This window comes from Galeopterus variegatus, unplaced genomic scaffold (genome assembly GCF_000696425.1).
Source record: "Galeopterus variegatus unplaced genomic scaffold, G_variegatus-3.0.2 Scaffold2302, whole genome shotgun sequence".
In the NCBI taxonomy this organism is placed as follows: domain Eukaryota; kingdom Metazoa; phylum Chordata; class Mammalia; order Dermoptera; family Cynocephalidae; genus Galeopterus; species Galeopterus variegatus.
The window spans coordinates 265,855-283,274 of NW_007728413.1; the positions used below are offsets into that span (position 1 = coordinate 265,855).

Consider the following 17,420-nt stretch of genomic DNA (forward strand, 5'->3'; position numbering starts at 1 on the left):
CTCCCACTGTCTTTAAGTCCTTAATCAAGGTTGTAATTCCTCTTTTTCCTCCTGGGATTCTATACTATTTCTGTTGGACCATCCAGGAGGGACAGGGAAACAGATTGGGGAGCAATTTAAGTGTCCCATTAGCACTTCTCTACATGCAGCTGATCCTGATTGGGAAGATCTCCTCTGACGGTTATGGGATGACAAATCTCTTCCTACTAGTAATTTATTAGAAGAAATAAAAATTGTACATTTAATTGTTAAAAAGGGCACCACTCACAAGATAATGTTAGCATCCCTTCTCCACTGTGAACCCATGGGTCTGGCTAGGGTAGTGTGACTTGGGCACCCTTTTCAAGAAAGCCTTAAAAGTTTGAGTCTCTCCCCTCACCCAAACTCCCCAGCATACTTGGACCTTTATCTATGTGGCCTTTATCCCCATTGGGAACAGGGAGACCTAAGCTGCTATCTCTAATTGTCATTCTCCTTAAAGCAGCTGAAGTTGGAGTAAAAGGGAAGGAAAGTATCAGGAGTAGGGAGCAAGAGTGGTTCCATGCCGTTAAACAAGGCTTAACATTTATTTTTAGTTTTGAGCACTGGCTTGCAGTCCAACCGGGGTGCTGAAAGGATCGGTAGCTGCTTCTCGACAGTGTCGTGTGTGGAGAAGTTTTCAGTTTCCCAAATAATTTTCAGAAATTTAACCAAGGTGGTAAGGCCTTGCACTATGGGAGAGACAGTGGCCCATCCACTTTTTGTGAGCTCCTTTATATTTGTGTGTTCTGAATGAATGTGCCAAATGAATCTCCTTATAGGAGGAAGACATCAATGTAATGTCATACCCGTGTGGAGAAAGTAGGGTGCAGTTAAGGTCTTACCCACAAAGATTGTATGTTATGATGAGGCTGTTGACATACCCCATGGTAGCTGGGTAAAAATGTATTGGGTCTCTTTGAAGGCGAAGGCAAACTGCAGTCGAGAGACTGTTGAAATAGGCACTGAATAGAACATATTTCCCAGTGTACAATATTTGATAGCAAAATATTTACCAGTTGCTGATTAGATGAAATCAGTAATTTCAATAATATTGGGTATAGGTTCTTAAAGAAGTCCCCAGCATTGAGGTTGAAAAGACCGAAAGGGTGCCTCCACCCTGAGGCACCATTCATTCTTCCCAAGTGTAAGAGCAGGCCAAATTGGACTATTAGATGGACAAGCAGTGGGAATAATCACCCCTTTCCTAAATAGGTCCTGTATAATGGATTTCAGTCATTAAAGGCCCTGTTTCAATATACATTGGGCCATATTAACTATTTTAATGGAGGAGGGGTAAGTCCATGGGCTCTATTTTATCAAGGCAATTTGTAAGTGTCAAAGATTAATTTTAATTCATTATTCATTGAGTCAGAGAGTCCATGGCTACTATGAGATATTTTACAATAGGTGCTATAACCATGGGGAATTTAGGTAAGACAGTAGTTCCTGTGGTTAAGGTGAGGCATACCTGTTTATCCTCAATATTGTGTTCACCAATTCTCCTAATATTATATTATTTAAACCTTGTTTAAATTTAGCAGGATGCCCAGTATTGATTAAGGGCACGAAGGTTTGCGAATTGGTGTTTTTCAGCAGATGTTAATTTAAAGCTGTGTTAATAGAGGCACAAAAGCCAATTCCTGCCCTTTTATGTTTTTGTTGTATAAATTCTTTTTGTAAATTTTGAATTACCGATGGGGCCAGATTGTGGACTTCTGTTTGAGTTTTTGTTGTTTCCTCCCTGGAATGGACTGAATTGTGTCTCCTCAAATTCATATATTGAAGACCTAACCCTCAATGTGACTATATTTAGAGATAGGGCCTTTAAGGAGATAATTAAGGTTAAATTAATGAAGTCATAAGGGTGGGCCCTAATCTGCTAGAATTGATATTCTTGTACAAAAAGAGTGACCAAAGATCCTCCCCAACCCCCTTAACACACACACACACGCAGAGGAAAATCCATGTGAGGATTTAGCAAGAAGGCAGCTAGCCACCTGCAAGCCAGGAAGAGAAACCTCAAAGAAGAATTTCTCTTCCTAAGAGTGAAAACACATTTGAGATGATTTGCTTTTATTTATTTACTTTTAACATACCATTTCCTTACATACATATTTGTTAAGGGCATTTAACTCCTCAGTTTTTAAATTGGAAAGGAAAATTGTATAGCTGAAAGCTGAACACAGATTCTAAAACAGAAAGTGTATACAGAACATAGAGGGTAGCAGATAACTAGATTATTAGATATACATCTGATATTTTAACTGGGTGATGCTACATAAAGGTATTCTTTTCTTGGGGAAGATTTCTGAGAATTTATGAGTTGAGCTGAATCTATTAAAAATAGTTGAATCTAAAATTTTAACTTCTGTAATTATATAAATAATGATCATTAATAGGTCGTATAATAGAAATATTTCTCATTAGGGAGTTTCAATCTCTATCAGATAGAAATGGACGTTTCCTCATTAAAATATGAAAATACAATAAATAATAAGTATATTTAAAATTTTTATTTTTATTTGGCCATAATTTTTTAGTGTCAAATAAATTGCATAATACTTTGTAATTGATATTTTATGATCTAAAGCTGTGAGGGAAAAAGTGTATATAAGTTACTTTAAAAATATAGTGTGCTTTCCTCTACAGCCTCTAACCCCTATACCCCAAGAATGTTAAGGATTTTTAAAGGTACTTAAAGGTACCAAATCTTTGAATACAGCAGGTTTTACGACAAAAATCGATCCCAAAGGGACATTATTTGGGAATACAATTGAAATTTCCATATATGTTTTTACTTTAGTAGATATATTTTGAGGTCACTACATAAAAATATTGGATAATTTGAAAACTTACTTTTAATTTTGTATTCAGTATGGAGATTTATTCCCAGAGTGGGGCTTTTCTGATGCAAAATTGGAATGCTTATGTAGTCACAACAGCTGTCCCCACACCATGTGGTTTCTTCCATTACTTTACTGTAGAGATGAATTTTTGGCCCTGTGTTTCAGTAATATTGGACACACATGGTTTTAAGTGGCAAAGCAGTATTCTTATGCATTCATTTGACTTTCACAGCTACAGTTGGCTCCAGATTAGAACAGGGAGAATACATTCACACCATGGCCACCCTCATGGCTGCTGTAGTAGCTGGATCACAGTAGGCTCTGTTGCTTCTAAAGACACAACTAACTATTGCTGTGGAATTACACATTCAACAAAGTACCTTACAGACATAGGAGAGAGAATAATGAATTGCTAAAATGGTTCTCTCAGATTTCAGATGATGGTCCTAGTTATTATCGATCTTCTTAAAAATATTAATAATGAAAATCATGGCATGAAATAACTATGAATCCAGAAGGAAAGATTGTCATAGCAGTAGGTAATTTTTCAGGTTATCAATTCAAATATTTTATTTAAAATTTTTCCTTTCCAGAAAAAAAGTGGTACTATACTTTTAGACTCTCATTATAAGGAATTAAAATCAGATTGGTTTTTAGTGCCTATTCTCATATATGTAGCATATTTGGAAAGCCAATCTATTAAAAATATGAGTTAAAGAATTAGTTAACTATGTGAAACAATGATTTATATTTTTGACATTTTAGACAATTTGCTCTAAAAATATTTTTTTTAATTAATGCGGAAATTAGATGATTTAGTGTGAAATTGCATTGATATACTAAGTGGTTTGCATACTGTATCATTGTATATCATCATGCAATTTCAACTTAATGTTCTTCATAGTATGGTTTTATAATGTAAGCTTATATTTAAATTCTCCTTAAAACTTAACTCTTGCATTCCTGAAACCCATTGGTATAGGTGTGAAAGCTTCAGCTTTTAGCAATAAAACTATGACTTCCTTGAAAATCTAATTATGTTCTTCTAAATAGTATCTGAATAATACTTTTTGCCTTAACTAAAGTAAAAATAAAGAAGCAAAAAGAAAGAAAAAAACCCTTCTTGTAAATTTTTAAATCATCTGATACACAAATTAGATTTCTAATATTCATTAAATATCAAAGAAATTCTGACCAGACCTAATGTAGGCTACCTTTTTATATAAGTGAATTTATGCATGTATTGTAGGGGCTGTACTGATGAATATGTTTGAGGCTTTCAGCTCTTAGTGGATACAAAATAGAATGATTGATAAAATCCTCCCTACTATTGGCTATTATTTACTGACTCTTAAGTGGCAGGTTGTATTTATGCCAATTTATCTGCTTCAGGGAACATTCTTGATAGCAGAACAAAGTGAATAAAAGTAGTTTGCTTTGCAAATGAATGCAAATGGGAAAGCCTTTAGGAAAGCCCTTTAACAGGGGCAGTGCACTTTGATTATGAGTGAAGCTGCCATTTGGACATGGTGAAAAGAGCACGCTTGAACCATTGATTGGGGGAGACAGTAAAAAGTCAGGAAGGGCCCCGTTAAGCTTGCAGTGAGGCAGGCGGATGTCAGTGTGGTTAGAGCACAGTGGGAGAATGACAGGGAGGATTAGTGTCAGGGAGAAGCTTTGCTGTAGCTGTGGAGATAGTCCCTGGGGTCACTCACCTCTGACTGTTGTTCTGTGCTGATGGTTCTGTAATGCAAACTGCCTGATGTATGCCTGTTCATTATCGGAAATGGTGATTAGAAAAGGTATTGTCTCAAAGGTTTCCTTCTTTCTTTTCTTTCTTTCTTTCTTTCTTTCTTTCTTTCTTTCTTTCTTTCTCTCTCTCTCTCTCTCTCTCTCTCTCTCTCTCTCTCTCTCTCTCTCTTTCTTTCTTTCTTCCTTTCTTTCTTCTTTCTTTCTCTTTCTTCCTTTTTTGTTTCTCTTTCCTTCTTTCTTTTTTTTTTTTAATTAAAGGAAAATAAGGTAGGTTTCCTCAATCTCTCTGCTGACTACAAGAGTATTGTTTAATACCAGGGTGGTTACTGCCTCTGGTGGGGGATAGTTTAGTGCTAAAATGTAATGTAAAATCTCTCTCTCTCTCTCTCTCTCTCTCTCTCTCTCTCTCTCTCTCTCTCTTCCTTTCTTTCTTCTTTCTTTCTCTTTCTTCCTTTTTTGTTTCTCTTTCCTTCTTTCTTTCTTTTTTTTTTTTAATTAAAGGAAAATAAGGTAGGTTTCCTCAATCTCTCTGCTGACTACAAGAGTATTGTTTAATACCAAGGTGGTTACTGCCTCTGGTGGGGGATAGTTTAGTGCTAAAATGTAATGTAAAGTAATTGTAATGTGGTTGTTTGTTATTTGGTAATTTCTTTTGCCTTATTCAGTTTGTGGTTTGTCTGCTGGTTGTGCTGAGTAAAATGCAGAGAATATGTTCACTGTTAGAATTTTTGCTTGTGCGGTTTTGTAATCTTTAAGGTATTTTATTATTGAGTTTAATAATTTGGTCAACTTTTAGAAGCTAGTTACCTTCTGAAAAATGAAATTTTGCTTTGCGTGGACTTGATGGTTTAAGTCTTGGTCACAAGACTTTCTCATTTTATTTCTGCTCCAAAGTTTTATAAAATGTTAGCATTTAACAAGTTAAACTTCTTGAAAATACATTATTTTAAAAATTGAATATTGTTACATAGAATGAATTTAAAAAGTATCTGTCTCAGTTGTGATTGTAAACCAGTACATTTATTTGCTCACATTTTCATTTGTACTTGTAAGATTTTGTTTTGTTTTCTTAAAGTTTAAATAGTAATGTTACGTGAAGCATTTGTGAGTAGCATTTCATTTCATAGCAAGAATGCATTTCATAGGCTTTGAGAATAGCTTCTCACTTAAATGCAAAACTGAATGGTCTTTTTTTTTTTTTTAATGTCTTCAAAAACCTGGTTTTGCAATATTTCTGCTTTCTTATTTGGTATGCAAAGGATAATAAAAAAAGTCTGCTGGAGCTTTACATTCTTATGTTAAATATGCAACTCAAACTTTATTTAAACTATTAGATACATTTTAGTATTGTTTTTTGCAGAAACTCATTGCTGATCATTTGTTTCACAGGCTTGTTAAATATTTCAGCAAGGATCCTCCCAATTACCTTCTTTATTTTCTTTAATGTTTTGTAGGCACCTGAATGGACAGAAGACGACCTCAGCCAGCTGACAAGAAGTATGGTTAAGTTCCCAGGAGGGACCCCAGGTCGATGGGAAAAGATTGCCCATGAATTGGGTCGATCTGTGACAGATGTGAGTTCACTCAGATTTGCATTGTATGGAGAGTGACAAACCAGAACAAGCCAACTATGTAGAAGGCAGACAGACATGGGCCCGACATTATCTTTGGAGGAAGACTACAATCCTTTTAAGACCAGGAAGTGAACCATTAATGAAATAAGCAAGAAGCAGATGTGAGCCAGTCCCCTAGACCACAATTAACAGCTGTATGAGGAATTCTAGTGTTTAGAGACTTATGCTACTCTAACTTAATTACAGAAAAACAATGCCAGTTTTTGTGTTTATAGTGACCCCTTTAACTGTGGGAAAAAATAGTTCTCAAACTGATCAGAATTAGAGAGTTTGTATTTCAGCTGGATCTTTTTAACATTGAAGTACAGATTGCTATTTGTATTTAGATAGGTGGTTTGAATTAACTGAGCAATATTCCTACATGCAAATGGAATGTTTGTCTTTTTATTTCAAGGATGATACCATCCATCCATTTTGACAAGTTGTTTAACCAGAAGAAACTATATGTGTGTACACACACACACAAACACACACACATACACACACTATATATATGTGGCCAAACCTAACATTTAAAAGACAAAGTATTTACCTAGAAAGTTTTTGACTTAACATTTGGGTGCTTTTTCAGTAGAGTAGAGAAGAGTAGAGTAGTTTAGAGTAGAGAATCTTTTAAAAAGCAGTTAGCACAGTATCTGACATGTGCTAAATACTCAGTAAATGTTTAGTTGAAATTGAAGAAAAATCTTTATTTTTATCAGTTATCTAATTGATATTTTCATAAAGGATAGTAAGCACTCTTTTCTAGATTTACTTTAAATAAATCCTATAGATCTAAAAATACATAAGGAGTTATTACTGAAAGCAAAGATTTGAATATTCCCTTCAATTCTGTTAGTGCTGGTGTACCTTTAGGTATTTTTTGATAACGAACAATGAAAAAAACCCGCAAAATGATTACTAAAGACATCTACTAAAAGCAAAAAACAAACAAAAAAAAACTTGTTATAAATGCTGTAAGTCACTTTCTATAGTAAACTTCTACTTTTTAATGTAGAAACAAAACTTAGAATAACTATAACTCTCAAGGCCTTTCTTTTCTTCTTTCCTTTTTGTGGATGAGGGAAGTGGTGGGAATAGGACCTGCTTTGAGAATTTTAAGTTATATATATGCATATTGTTACTACTAAACAAGTCTTTAAAATCACATTTAAAAGACTACTATTTGAATTTTTATAAGATGTTTTGCATTATTTCTGGTTCAGAGTTAAAGTCTGATCATGATGGAAAATAGCTATTGTATCTAGTAACAAATTTTTTTTGCTGTTTCATGAAGAGACCAATTACCTTGAGTGACTGAAGAAAAACCATAAATATACTTTCATGTACCTTTACATACCTAAGAATGTTACTGAGATGTACATATTATTATCTATTTTTAAGGTTTTTTATAAAAGATAAGTTAATAATGACTTATTAGTAAATATCTGGCCAAATTAAGTACATTTCGTGGTTATTGATATTTTAATTTCAATACTATGACTTTATTATACAGCTGCTATTAATATAGTAGTAAACAAAAATTACTAAAATAAGTTTTAGAAAGTTACAAAAAAATTGGTTTAAAAGGACCCAAAACTTTTAGTTCAATTGCTTAATGAAAAAGAATAGTACACTAACTTAGTATCTCCTTTGAAGACAGCACTACCTTTAATTTTTTAGGTAATATTTCTGTGAAGCTCTTCTACATTTAATGCTAAAGGCAGATAGGAAATTGAGTGGAGCAGTATTTTAAATTAATTTGTTGTCATTAAAACCTGATTTTTTATCTGTATTTTTAAGAGGAGAGAGATGTAAGTTGTAAAAATGCTAAGAATATGTATTGTATAACTAACAGTCTCCTAGATCTAGAATAGCTATACTTAATTTACAAGAGTAGTCTTAGTGCAAAGCCATCTTTTTTTTTTTTTTTTCCTTTTTGTCTTTTTTCGTGTCCGGCAACGGATCGCAACCCTCAGTGTCGCGCCCGTACCGGACCGGGACCGGCAACGGGATCGCAAACCTCGGTGCTGCGCCCGCACCTCGCTCAGCCAGTGAGCGGGAACCGGTCTGTATGTGGGATCCGAACCCTCGGCGGGAGCGCCACCGCACCCCCAAGCGGCGCACTGTAGCAGTGCGCCACTGGGCCAGCCCCAAAGCCATCTTTTTAAACTTTTGCAAATTCATCCCATGTGTTTCCAGTTTTTTCTCCTAGCCTTTACCCAAGGGAGACTGATTACGTGTCTGCAATAGATATTTTTTTTCCTTTTATAATGGAGTGACAAACGTGACTTTTTGAGGTTTTTGTTGTTGTTTGCCAAGTGCTTGTTTTCATAATACCAAAAGTACCTTGGAAATAAATATTTAACAAACCTAAGCTTTTGTGCCACCAAAGAATGCCACTGTAACTTTTATTCTATGTCAGTATGTACGAGGGTACTTCAAAAAGTTCATGGAAAAATAGAATTAAAAGATAATAAAAATCTATCCATGAACTTTTTTGGAAGACAGCTCGTATTTAGACACAGTGCATTTTCATTCTGTAAGCATCATCTCTGTAGCTGGACTATACATTTCATTGCAATAACTACACACACACACACACACACACACAAACACACTCACGCACACCCAATAAATCACTCTAAAAGAGAACAGGTGCTGAAGACTCAGCTAACTCGTTTTAGTAACATACAGGAATGACATTGTGAACTACATTTAGGCAACTAAAATGGGTTCAGCTAGTATAGTTCATTTTGTAGAATGCTAAGTGAAAATTAACCACACTTTAAAAGATCACTTATGCTTCTTTTTGGCTTCTGGTGTTAATTAGATTTGTTTTCATTAAGTATTTGGTTATGAAAAAGAAGCCAGGTTCAGTTGATTGTCATCAGAACCTCTGTATACTGCCCTGATCACCTGACCAGTTCTCCTTGGCTCTGCACAGCTGTTCTTTGACCTGGTTTCCTTGCTAAATTTGTAGCTTCAGGCTTAGTTCTCTCTACTTCAGGAAACAATTGACCTTTTGGGGGGAAAGGTGAGAGTATGCCATTGATGGGACCTGTGTGGTTCTTTATTTGGGTTGACACATCACGGTGAAAAATCTTATTTTATTAAGAAAGGAAATAAATGTATTAATTATCATAATTATAAGAGATTGCTAAATTTGACTGGATAAATACAAGCAATATTTTCAGTTTTAAAAAAAAAATTTGCAAAGTATATTTTAACTCATATATCTAAAATGTAAGATCTACTTTATTATGGATTAAATATTTTAAATGTTAATACATACCTTTTAGCAAATAATTTTGGTAACCATAAAGGACAGTCAAACTATAAAAACAACAGAGGAAATAAAAACTGTCTGGAATGCAAAACCACTTTAATGTAATTATTAACTGCAGGTTTTCTAAATTAAGGTCAGGGAGCCTCAGATTTCTTGCTTGTGAAGTAACATTATTCTCTTGCCTGAAAGGATGTAAACTGATTCTGCTTCTCTCCATGGTCACTAATCTCTGCATTCTGGTTGTGATAACAGACTGATTGGAGATTTTCCGCCTGTTTGGAAAAGGCCCAGGTAGGCAGCAAAACAAAAGACAGGTGGCTAGATTTAAAAAGACTTTTATAATTAGTTTAGTGCCATCGTGTGAGTTAAAAGGTGTATAGTTAGATAAGCAATCCATTATGCAAGTGAAGAGGAGGAGGGAAAATAAAATTCCCAACTTTGTTTTATATAACTACAGATAGCGAGGAGATAGAGAAGATTTTATATGTTGCTGTTGTGGTGGTTGTTTCAAAAACACATGAGTGGATTTTTCAATTGAAAGTAAGTTTTATGGTTTATCATTGAACTAAATATATAGTTATTTCAGCAAATATATTGCTATTACTTTTAGAGTCAGACTAGCCCTACACAAAATTGTAAAGATGATGTGGAATGTCCTTTTGGTTTTCTGTATTAATCCTCCCTGTCCCCTTACCAGCTTCCTGCTGTAGCAGTTCTCTTGGTCTGTGCCTCATCTTATTCTCTCCCTTCTTCCCTTATTCTCTAACCTTACAACCTTTAAAGGTATTTAAATTTTAGAGAGGAATGGATACTTTATCCCATTCTCCTTGCTAGATGAGTCACTAGCTAGTCTAATAATTTTTATATGATATTAATAGATGATAATTTAATGTGTTACCAAATATCATACACACACACACTTGTGTTTTAGTAGGAGTCTGCAGGTTTTTATCCTAAGGTTAAGAATGATTGGTGTAAGAGTTTCAGGCAACCTGGTTGCCTGTTTGAAGGAGAGAGAAGCAAGAGTGTTATTTTGAAGTATTAGGTCCTTTTGTGCCCATCAGATAAAGCTACATAATTAATTACTTAATCTCTCCATTGGCCTGGTTAGAGTTTTGCTATATATTATGTAATTTCTAGAGCAGAAGTTTATAGATTTGCATTCCATGTCACCACTTTTATTTCAACATTGAGCAAAGTCACACACAGGACATGATTATAAACTGTATATTCACTTCGTCAGAATAACATTGCAAAAATCATTTAAGAGATCAAACCAACATTTATTTATTTATTATTTTTTTAAAGATGACCAGAAAGGGGATCTTAACCCTTGACTTGGTGTTGTCAGCACCACGCTCTCCCAAGTGAGCTAACCGGCCATCCCTTTATAGGGATCCAAACCCGTGGCCTTGGTGTTATCAGCACCACACTCTCCCAAGTGAGCCACAGGCCAGCCCTCAGACCAACATTTTTTATTTAACTGTGTTAATGATAAATTTATTTCATTGTTCATTTTTGTAGTATTTTACACTTTTTAAAACATTTAAATATATATTATTTTACTTGATCTTTACTATTACATTGCGAGGTAGATAGGCAACCTTTATTTATCCCTATTTTACAGCTGAGTAAACTGATGCTAAGATATTTCTTCAAGGTGACAGAACTGTTAATTAGTGAAATTGGGACAAAGCCATATATTTTGATTTCTTATGTAATATGCTCTTACCACCACTTAATTTTCCTTTATTGCTGTGTATGAAAAACACTTTATCTAGACTCTTATCATTAGACCTTTTTAAATAAAACGCTGTTCATAGCAAAAAAGAAAAGGAATTTTAAAAAATACACTCAATTAAAAATGTTTTCCTCTCATCCACCATAATAAAACATTAACATTTTGTCATATATTGTAGGACATTAGTCTTCCTTATCTAGGCTTATGAATGTATATAATTTTAACAGTATTAATCTGTATCCTGTCATTTTCACTTTGCTGTGGAATGCGAGCATCTTTTCATGACAATAAATAACATTCACATCATTTTTCTAAACAATTACAGAATATTCCATGTTGCCATGATATAATTAATGAGTATCCTACTTATTGACATTTAAATTGCTTCCTTTTCTGCTATTTTATTAAGGTGGACAAGCTTATTAAAAAAACTCATCTCTACATATACCTAGTTATTTTCTTAGCTTGTATTCCTAGAAGTAGAGCTACTTAGTTCAAGAATATGAATGTTTTTAGAACCTTTGGTGGCTGTAAAGTTGGCCTCCAGAGAGGTTAGAACAATACACAGTCCCACTGGTGGTATATGAGAGAGGTCAATTCTTCATACTCTTAAATGCTGAATATTGTTTTTTTATTTTTCAACATTGCTGTCAAGTGAAAGAATGTTATAACACTGATTTTTGTAAGTTGTCTCCTTAAATATTGGTCTGATTTCTAATAGAGTTTGTAGGTAGGCCAGTTGTGTCTTCTGCAAATAATACTTTTCCATTTTCTTTATATCTTATTTTGTTATCTTATATGGATTGTATTAGCTAGCAGTTCCAGAGAAATATTATATTACAGTAACAGTGATTAGTGCAGAAAAAATTCTCTATTGTTTTCTATTTTAATAAGGAAACTTAATGTTTTGCCGTTAATATCAACATTAGTCATTGATATGATATATATATTATGCTGAGGAACGTTCCTTCAATTTAATTTTTTCAATTCCAATTTATTAACAATTGTTTTCAGGAATAGATGTGAAATTTCAACAATGCTTTTTTAGCATCTCTGGAAATGATCATATAATTTTTCTCATATGACCCCATAAGGATGAATGTATTATCCAAGTCCTTTCTTTGCATTTCTAAGGTGAACTCAGTCATGTAAAGTTATTCTTTTAATAAACACCTGGATTTGATTTGTTAACTTATTTAGGATTCTTGCACTTACATATGTGAGAATATTATAGAATTTTTGGTGTTTTACTAGTTGAATATCTTTTGGTAGAGTTATAGCAGCCTTCTAGAATGAGTTTATTGCAGCCTTCTAAAATTAGTTTATTATACCAGCCTTGTAGCATCTAGATAGTCAAGAAAATATTGAATTCATAAAACAAAGGATAGGATGCCACAAAAAAAAGAATGACAACAAAAATAAGCATGCAAATAAATGAAGTAGAATAGTTGAAAGTTTTCATTAGGAAAATCTTCTGGAGAGCAGAATACAAAGACATAGTTTTAAGACATTATAGAAAAGATAAGAAACACAGGGAATCAGTGAAAGAGGTCCAAATCTGATTAGAACGTTTTCCAGTGAGAGAGAAAACAGAGATGGATCATTGTTCAATAAATAATACAATAAAATTTTCCCACCTGAGAAATGTAGGGACAACTGAGACCACTTTGAAAGAGCTTTCCAGAGTCAAGTAGGATACATGGAAAAGATCCTGGGAAAATTTATGAAGTAAGACAAATTGGAATGACTTCACATTACTCACTAACACTAGATTCTGGGAATCATGGGAACAGTGCTGATATGGATTGAATTGTGTCCCCGAAGTTTTATGTATGAGAAGTTTGATCCCCACTGTGACAGTGTTGAGATGGTGGGAAATCCTATTGTGATGATTGAAAGATGGGGTCTTGGGGAGGTGATTGGATTGTAAGGGCCTTGCCCTAGTTCATGGGCATGATTCTGAGAGCTTTAAAAGGAGAACGTGAGAGTCTCTCTCTGCCCCACCATTCTGCCATGTGAGACTCCTGAGTTACGGTCACCATCAAGGCTTTCACCAGATGTTTTCCTTGGACTTTGGACTTTTCAGCCTCCAAAACTGTAAGCAATAGATTTTGTTTTCTTACAAGTACCCAATTCCAAGTATTTTGTTACAAGCAATAGAAGCAGACTAATATGAGTGCCTTCACAGTTCCGAGGGGAAATGGCTCTGAATCTAGAACGGACGAAGTGTGATGTAAATACATGATGTGAGGACTTCTAACCTTTCTTAGAAATTTTCCTGAGGCTGTACTCCAGTAAAAAGAGGAATAAATTAAAGGGGGCAACATGAGATCCAAGAAATAGTGGATCCAAACCGAGAACAGAAATCACAGCACCGTTTGTCCGTATAGCAGGCCAAAACAGCAATACATCTAAGTTGGAGTAGGAGAGCTAAGGATTGCATGACAGGGACCCTGAGAGGAAAGGGAGGTTTTATAGAATAGATAATATGGCTGAGAACCTGGAAAAATGTTTATGGGAAAAAAAGGCAACTAGAAACTCCACAAAGAACAGAAAACTGTACAAAAGAAGGCATAGTCCCAATTTTTTTTTTTTCCTTTTTGTCTTTTTTCGTGACTGGCAACGGATCGCAACCGGCAACGGATCGCAACCCTCAGTGTCGCGCCCATACCGGACCGGGACCGGCAACGGGATCGCAACCCTCGGTGCTGTGCCCGCACCTCGCTCAGGCAGTGAGCGGCCAGTCTGTATGTGGGATCCGAACCCTCGGCGGGGGAGCGCCGTCGCGCTCCCAAGCAGCGCACTGTAGCAGTGCGCCACCGGGCCGGCCCCATAGTCCCAATTTTAATACACTAATAAGTGGAGTGATTGAAAGAATTTGATGCTGGGAACATTCTCCTTTGAGTGACACAGAAGTGTGACCACAGCATAGTACTTGTTTCAGTAGTAAATAATATTTACCTTATTATAATTAGGCAATATCTTATATGATGGCTTTTCATATTTTAAACAATTTATATATTTTATAGGGGGGTTCAGTTCTTAAAATCATCAAATTGTGGAAGACTATAGCATGTTGTTCACCAAAATATGTTTTCTCTTTCTTCTCTAGTAGATTTGTAGTGAAGTACATATGTACCCAAAAGCCCTGCGTTCTTAAGCCTCCCAAGCTCTGATATAGCTACATTACTAATTTCTTTTCGGGGGAACATAACTGAAGGAATATATGTTCATAGGAATTCTTATTCATTTTCCCCTTCCACTGAGCTGGAATACTAACCTGCAGCTAAGCTGCAACCACATGAGAAAAACAGTTCCCCTAAGGAACTGTGGGGAAACACAATAGAAAGAACCTGTAGTAAAAGAAAAATCAGATAGTGACAGATAATTTGAGGAAATATAAAACAGGTGATATGGGTTGAATACGTGCCCTGAAGTTTCATGTATTAGAAACTTAATCCCCACTGTGACAGTGTTTAAAGGGTGGGAAATCCTATTATGGTATTTGAAAGGTGGGGCCTTTAAGAAGTGATTAGATTGTAAGGACTGTACCTTTGTGAATAGATTGATCCATTCATGGCGTGGTGCTGTTGGCTTTATAAGGAAAATGAGTGAAAAGCTTAGCGCTCTCTCTCGCTCAAGCCATTCGCCACCATGTGACACCCTGCATTGCTGTGAAGAGTCATCACCCTCCAACAAGACCCTCACCAAATGTGTTCCTTGAACTTTGGACTTCCTAGCCTCTGTAACTGTAAGAAATAAATTTATTTCTTTACAAATTAACCAGTTTGGGGTATTCTGTTATAAGCAACAGAAACGAACTAACACAACAAGGTAAAAGGATAGAGACTGAAGGGAATTGCAATTTAAAATAGGCTTCTGAGTGAAGTTCTTTCTGAGAGGTAATATTTGAGCAGAGATAGAAAGCAAGTGAGGGAGCAAGTCTGTCTGAGAACCAGCAGTCTAGGTAGAGGAAGCAGCACTTACAAAAGCTTTGAGGCAAGAGCATGTGTAGGGTGTGCATTGTCCAGCAAAGAGGTCATTGTGGCAAAAAAGGAGTGAGTTGGAGGGGATTACAGAAGATGAGACCAAGAGGTAGGGGAAGACAAAACCATATAGGGCCTTTGGGGCCAAGGTAAACATTTTGGACTTCACTCAGAGTAAGATGGGAAAGCACTGGAAGATTTTGCGCAAAAGAGTGCCATGATCAAAAAGATCATCCTAACTGCTTTGTGGAGAAGACTCTGGCAGGGAAAGTGTGGAAGCAGGAGGGAAGGACAGGTAAGAGGCAATTTCAGATGTCCATGAAAAAGACAATGGTGGTTTGGATCAGGGGTTATTGGTAGAGGTGAGAAAGAGGTTGGATTCAGTATATAATATAGAAAAGGCATGTACGTTATTTAGGTATATGTAGTTTTAACCTTGTAAGCCTCAGAAGAACTGTGAAAAGAAATGATTGCCTGTAGGTGTAAGGTATGTTGTTTTTCATCACAAGTCCATTTCTACTTTTTTTTTTTAAAGCTAAATACATGTATTACCTTAAAAACTACTTTTAAAACTTTAAAGAAACAAAACATTTTACCTTCTAAATTTTTCCATGTTAGTACATGTAGGCCTGCCTCATTGTCTTAGACTGTTTTGTGTCACTGTAACAGAATACCCGAGACTGTAATTTATAAAAAACAGAATTTTATTTCTTACACTTCTAGAGACTGGCAAGTCCAAGGTTGAGGGGCCTTCATCTAGCAAAAGGACAAGAGAACTCACACTGGGAAAAGAGAAGGGAAAGGGGCTGAACTCTTCTTTTTATCAGGAATCCACTCCCATGATAATAACATTAATCCATTATGAGGGCAGAGCCTCATGGCCTAATCACCTTATAAAGTTCCCTCCTCTCAACACTAATTCATGAACTTTGGAAGACACATTCAAACCACAGCACTCATTCTTTTTAAGTTTTTTTTATTTTAAAAGATACTGATTTACAGAAATAGAGAAAACAGTCATAAAATTGATGTGGAATTACTGAATATCCAAAACAATCTTAAGAAAGAACATCAAAGCTGGAGGCATCCCATTTCATGATTTCAAAATATGTTATAAAGCCATAGTAATGAAAACTATATGGTACTGACATAAAGACAGACATATAGACCAATGGAACAGAATTTAAAGAGTACAGAAATAAACCCATGTGCATACACTCAACTAATCTTTGGAAGGGGTGCCTAGAATACACATGAGGAAAGGATAGGCTCCTCATCTGGACCCTTATCTTTTTTTTGTAATTTATTTTATTATTGAATCAAAATTGATTATACATATTTTGGGGATTGAACATTGAGATACATTGATCAAATCAATATTACTAGCATATATATATATATATATTTTTTTCTTGAGAAACATTTTATTTTATTTTTATCACTATGTTGATTCTTCCAATTCAAGAACATGGGATATCTTTCCATCTTCTTGTATCCTCTCTAATTTCTCTCAGCAGTGGTTTGTAGTTCTCATTATAGTGATTTTTCACGTCCTTGGTTAACTCAATTCCTAAGTATTTTATTTTTTGGTGGCAATTGTAAATGGGCAGGCTTTCTTGATTTCTCGTTCTGCCTGTTCACTATTGGAGAAAAGAAATGCTACTGATTTTTGTGTGTTGATTTTGTATCCTGCTACTGTGTTGAAATCATTTATCACTTCCAAGAGTTTTTTTGTAGAGATTAGGCTGTTTGATATATAGGATCATGTCATCTGCAAACAGGGACAGTTTGACTTCATCTTTTCCAATCTGGATGCCCTTTATTTCCTTCTCTTCTCTGATTGCTCTGGCTAGCACTTCCAATACTGTGTTGAATACTAGTGGTGAGAGTGGGCATCCTTGTCTGGTTCCTGTTCTTAAAGCAAAAGCTTTCTGCTTTTCCCCATTCAGGATGATATTGGCAGTGGGTTTGTCATATATGGCTTTGATTATGTTGAGATACTTTCCCTCTATACCTAACTTATAGAGGGATCTGGACCCTTATCTTACACCATATACAAAATTTTTAAAAAACAGATTACAGATTTAAAGGTAAGACCTGAAACCGTAAAATGCCTAAAAGAAAACATAGGGGGAAAGCTTTGTGACATTGGTCTTGGCAGTGACTTCTTGG

The 17,420-nt window shown here is 35.3% G+C and overlaps 1 protein-coding gene across 1 annotated transcript in view; it reads left to right on the forward strand.

The window, feature by feature from the left end:
• Positions 1 to 10,013, forward strand: part of LOC103597394 (dnaJ homolog subfamily C member 1) — a 162,769-nt gene extending 152,756 nt beyond the window's left edge. The window contains exons 9-10 of the mRNA XM_008581223.1: positions 6,074 to 6,193; positions 9,979 to 10,013. Of these exons, the coding sequence (XP_008579445.1) occupies positions 6,074 to 6,193; positions 9,979 to 9,993 (135 nt within the window). The 3' untranslated portion in view covers positions 9,994 to 10,013. The remainder of the gene's footprint in view (positions 1 to 6,073; positions 6,194 to 9,978) is intronic.
• Positions 10,014 to 17,420: the final 7,407 nt, after the last annotated feature.